The sequence below is a fragment of the Lolium rigidum genome, chromosome 2 (assembly GCF_022539505.1).
Source record: "Lolium rigidum isolate FL_2022 chromosome 2, APGP_CSIRO_Lrig_0.1, whole genome shotgun sequence".
NCBI classification, from domain to species: domain Eukaryota; kingdom Viridiplantae; phylum Streptophyta; class Magnoliopsida; order Poales; family Poaceae; genus Lolium; species Lolium rigidum.
The window spans coordinates 159,392,988-159,398,406 of NC_061509.1; the positions used below are offsets into that span (position 1 = coordinate 159,392,988).

Here is a 5,419-nt window from a genome sequence, read left to right on the forward strand (position 1 = left end):
CTGAAATGCCTTATCTTAGCTTATAAGAAACGTGACACGGCAGGAATCAGACCGATGTTCCGTAGCGTAAAACTAAAAAACTTTACAGTTCTCTTCTGGCTCACAAAATGCTAAACAAGGGGCACTTCGATCATTAACTCTGTAGCCTCTTCTTACAAAGCTTCACAAGTTGCTCCAGGCTCACCAAATGATAAAGACATGGGGGGATTCGTGTTAGCTTCAAACCGAAATGAGACAAATTTACAGATTTCTCCAGAAGTTTCTGATGCCAGATGCGAACGATTGCAGGCTCCCTAGAAGGCTTGTCTTGGCTGATCCCTGCTGCTCCACCACGGGGTTCTCTTCTCTGCGCAACAGAAAAGAGACATGAATGTGATCAGGACATCCAACATTTCCATTCACAAAAAGAACTGAAAACAGCCAGCATGTTTGTACCAAGCAAATTGTCATCAATACTGCAATCCAGTAACACATTCCATTTATAGCCAATCAATTCACAAAGGAAGCAATTTATGATATACAAAACTTTGCCCTGCCATAACATGCTATGTTTCCAATGCCAATAAAAAGTAAACCTATCCAATGGTATTTGACATCCAGGTACAATATAGGGGCCCAAGCTTTTCAGTCAAATGACTTTCTCCAACTAATGAACTAACCACGCTTAGCAGGTAACTGGAATAAGGAAAATGCTGATTTCAGAGGTGGCTCTGTTTTTGTTGTTTCCTGGTGGTATTGTGCTGGGAGGGGATCCACACACCTGAGTCCTAGGTTCGGCATTATCAATTGGGTTTCTGGGTAAAATTATCAAATCACAAGTTCTCGATGCTTGATAATATGAAGTACTTTCTCAGTGACAAGAATCCCACTGGATTTAGCAAAGACATGGTATAAATTGGTGGAATCTGAGCTCACTGCCTGACAGGCAAAACCAGACCATTTGCTGGAAACTACATGAACTGGCTATCACCAAGGCTAAATGGTGCCACCAGGTCCTCTCCCATAGCCCAGCATTTGATCATACCGACTTACCGAGAATAAAAAATGATGCAAAGCATACTTATCATAATAATGTATGAGAAAGGACTTGCTGATGCATTTAATATAATCACTGCTATCAACATAAGCATTTAGCCATTTAGCATGTAAGAGATAATACCTGTCAGGTACATTTCCCTTGATCACCTTGTCACTTTCTGCTTGATCTGATACAGTTGGTTCACTTAGATTCTGGAAATTTTCAACATTGTTCACATGCAACTTGTTAACTTCAGTTTCCCCTTGACAATTCTCAGAATCTGATTGAGTCTCTACTTCCAAAGGAATGGGAGCTTCAGCCTGCATATGCATGATAATTTTGAGGAAAGTAGCTACAGAATATTGTCAACATACAAAATAACGGTCACTGTTGGAATAATGTTTCTAGTTGGACCATTGAAACCTTAAAGTGAAAGGAAACACCATGAGAAATAGGCGAAGAGTGTACATTTTCCATGATTATAGTGCCAGTAGAAGAATCTTTCAGGGAGAGGAGTCTGTCATCTTCATCCTGTTTCCCATTGAAGTCTTGAGGGTTAATTCCACTCTCCTCCTCGTGCCTCGATTGGTCAGCACATTCAGCCGTCTCAAGCTGGGCTGTCTTAGAGTCATTCAACTGTAACTTTACCTGATTACAATTCAAACCCAAAGATATTGAAGCTTCAGCTTACATATGCATGGTAATTTGAAGGAAAAAATGGCTACAAATTCTTGTCTGCATACAGAATAATGATAGTGGGAGAGTAGTCAGAGTGAATATTAGAACCTTTATGCTGACAATTTCTGCTTGTTCTGATACAGTCAGGCCATTGGCATCTGCAATATGCAAATCTTGCTTGGCAACTTCTGTTTGTCCATTGTAATGAGATGAGTCTTGTGATTCTTGAGATCTCTGCGGTTCATTCTGTGGGACATAACATTAGGCATATGAAAAATAAAGAGACCCAAGACACTGCTACATGTTTCGAGTTGCCCCAGTGAAACATCAAGCTGAAATAAAGCACCCAAAGGAATAGTTTGAAAATAAAGGTGAAACAAGGAGTGTGAGTATACCATTATCACAGTCCCGGTGGCAGAATCTTCCTGTGAGGAGAGTGTCTCATCTTCATCCTGTTTTCCGTTGATGCTCTGCGGGTTGAATGAACTGTTTCCGCTCTCCTCCTCCGGCATTGATTGCTCAGCACATTCAGATGCCTCATGAAACCGGGCTACCTTAGACATATCAAATGGAAACTTTGTCTGATTGTACTTCACCTCCGAGAGCACATCCCTCACCGTGTAATGAGACCCGCCAACATGTTGCCGGATCATTTGAATAGTCGGGAATTTACCATCATTTGATGCCTGATAACTGCACTAGACAGAAGCACCCAATGTAAGACTCGTGAGCGCCACTGGATCAGAGACAAGCAGAAGCTATTCCATCCGTATCAGCAACGTGCAATCGACACCTTTGATCGGACATTTTATACATACAGCGCAATAGTTCCACTAAGCTTATCCTACCAGTTTCTAGTTTTCAGAATCCAACCAGGGGACACAGCACAAAAATGCCCAATCCTTGACCCAAAATCAGCTAAAATATCCTAAATAAAACAAACGAATGCTACTGAGATAAGACAAGGCCACGTACATCTCGACGAACTCCTCTATCCTGGCTTTCCTCTCTTTCTTGGGCACAGTATCCCTCTTCCGGCCCTTGGGTGGCTCCTGAGAAGACAGCGGCGCCGCGTGCGCCTTCCCTCGCCATGTCCGGTAGCACGGCCTTGCGACCGCCCCAGATACGCCCGAAATCACTGCAGAGAAGAGGGATAATCGGAAAGAACATCAGCTCGAACACGGTCACGCGCCGCCGGGACGAGGCGCATTCGACCCATTTGAGGCTCGCTTGCTTACCCCTTCTGGAGGCGGCGGCGGAGGAGAGGCGCGCGAACGCCTGCATCGGGGAGGGCGGTGGCGGACTGAGGAAGAAGGCGGTCTTAGGGTTTCATGGTGGGGGCTGATTCGAGGAGGAGGGCGAGGTTTTAGCTTGATGGGGAAGGCGATGGAAGGAAGGCGACGGCGAGCGACGGCTGCGGCTGGGGTTAGGGGCAGGGGCCCGCCGCTACGGGCCGGTTGAGAATTCAGGCCCGGCCCAGGTAAACAAACCAGTCAATCGGATTTCTTTTTCTCCATGAGGCCTTGTTTGGTAGGAGTGTATTATTAAGTATCTGAGAGTATTTTCTCAAGGGGATTGGGTGAAAACACTTCTGTCACCCAAAACACTTTGTTACACTGCAATCCTCTTTATGTTAATACTCTCCACTAACTTATCTGTTTGGAAGGCAGGGATGATCCTACAACTAACTTGTTCAAAAAAATTAAAAAAATCACAACCAAAAAAATCATTACAAGGCGGAGAATAAACGGTGCTGATCCGGTAGCATGTGCATGTGACGATGGAGATTGAAACTCGTGAGGATGCTCACGTGGTGAAATCGAAATGGTACAAAAATTAATCAACCAGCAGGAAGCACTGTGTGTGCCGTAGTGCTCTTTGCGAAATCCAAGAGATAACAAACCAGCTGGGTGCACTATGTGCCGTAGGGATGGGCCAAGGTGCAGCGCGGTGGAAGAACAAGAGGCCGGAGCGCGCTCCGCTGCGCCGACGGAGCCATGAGTTTTGAGGCGAGTAAAAAACGCGAGGTACCTGGAGCGTTTCCGATCCACCCTTGCCCGACGTGGTTTCTGGTGTTTAGTGGGTTTCATCGAACCAAAAACCGGGCTGCCAAACAGTCCGCCGAGTGTATTGGAGAGTATCTAGTTACGCTGGGGAAAAACACTCAAATCCACTTGAAAACCTGCCTACCAAACAAGGCCTGAAGGGTGAGCTCTCATTCCATATTTCCTACCGTTTAGGCTTCTTGGTTCAAAGGAATTTAATAGGACTATTGAGAGGTTTGTTTCAGTTTTCTAAAGATTCCTTTGCATCCTATTGAAGATACTTTCATCCACGCCAACACCTTGCTATGATTTCTTGTTTTCTTATGGTGTGATGGTGTCGCACACGGTATCTGGTCCACTTTTTTTTTGAACCGTATGATCCACATTATTGTACTCCCTCATCGGTTTCGTAATTTTTGCTGTGGTGTTAATTCATATTTAAATTAAAATCAAGGTAAAAAAATTATGAAATGGAGGGAGCAGTTTTCTAATCTATCTCATTTGAGAGGAATGGCACTCCAATTTGAGAGTCGTCTGAATCAAATGGATTTTTATTGTGCATTTGGTGAGCTCTTCCACTAAGTATATTTCAAATTTACAACTTTATACTATTAGTACAAATGCCCGTGCGTTGCCACGGATCCTCAAATTTTATTTCTCAATGCACATATATAAATGATACATATTTTCGTACAGAAAACACATTCCTTCTAGCAAATAACTTCAATGAAATTATCTTTGTTCGAACTATGGTTCAACTCTAATCACCAACTCACTGTATGCACATGTGTTCATAAAAAAAAATGCAAAAACTGAAATGGTAATGTACTTCATGCACTTATAAGGTGATGTATTTCATGCAATTAAATTTTGTTTATACTAAAATGGTAATGTACTTCATGCACTATCTCCACTACTTATAAAAGCGCGAAGTTAGCAGGAAAACTATATCTTCACCGTCCACGCGCGATAATCACACGGCCCACATCCATTTGTTCTCCCCACCCTTGTATTAACTTCCCTCCCATCACGCCTGCCATATCTCCACTAAATCAACTCACCTACTTGATTCACGACACCAAATACATAAAGCACACTCCGGAGTCACAAGAGAAATCAATAGCAATTGTCATGCACGTCCTAAAACCACCAACCTGATTTCCATCTCACGCACGACGTCGATGAGCAGGACAACCTCGCCAACCGAGCAAGACCACCATTCACTACTGCAGAAATGCTTATAGCCGCTAAGTGTTTAGTGACCGGAAAAATTATACCTGTCACTAGTACAAGCACTAGTGACAGGCTCGTCTAAGCCTGGTACAAAATACTAGTGACATGCTCATAGAAAAGCCTGTCACTAATGAGTTATGGTGGAGGCCGGCTAAAAAGATAAATATGTTAGACCATCTCCAATATGCGCGCTATATAGGCCACGCGCTATATAAACCGCCGTTTTGCAGCGCCGGAGCGCAAAATCATTTCTCCAGCAGGCGCTGCATACGGCGCGGCGCTGTAAATTTTTTTGGGCGCCGGCCGGTTTGCCCTATCCCAAGCGCTAAACTTTGGGCTCCGGCTGCAGCGCGCGGCATCGCTCGACGCACGCGTGAAGAAACCCCGCGCTGAAACTTCTCCCCGCGCGTCGTCGCCCCACCGCCCAATCCTCGCCTACGCGCGA

General features: G+C 44.5%; 1 protein-coding gene across 1 annotated transcript; it reads right to left on the reverse strand.

Moving 5' to 3' along the window:
* Nucleotides 1-15: 15 nt before the first annotated feature.
* Nucleotides 16-3,072, reverse strand: LOC124687557. Its single transcript, XM_047221330.1, has 7 exons — nt 2,935-3,072; nt 2,672-2,834; nt 2,092-2,389; nt 1,805-1,942; nt 1,487-1,666; nt 1,160-1,338; nt 16-346 (listed from the first exon to the last, which is right to left on the reverse strand). Exons 1-7 carry the CDS (start codon nt 2,978-2,980, stop codon nt 241-243), a joined length of 1,110 nt encoding a protein of 369 aa, XP_047077286.1. The 5' UTR covers nt 2,981-3,072; the 3' UTR covers nt 16-240.
* Between the last annotated feature and the right edge of the window lie 2,347 nt (nt 3,073-5,419).

Excerpts from the sequence above, each read along its gene's own strand:
- LOC124687557 (XM_047221330.1), bottom strand. The coding sequence starts at position 2,980 with ATGCAGGCGTTCGCGCGCCTCTCCTCCGCCGCCGCCTCCAGAAGGG. Across the intron at positions 1,339-1,486 it reads GCACTATAATCATGGAAAAT|GCTGAAGCTCCCATTCCTTT; the intron begins GTACACTCTTCG and ends ATGCATATGCAG. Across the intron at positions 347-1,159 it reads AAGGGAAATGTACCTGACAG|AGAAGAGAACCCCGTGGTGG; the intron begins GTATTATCTCTT and ends TCTGTTGCGCAG.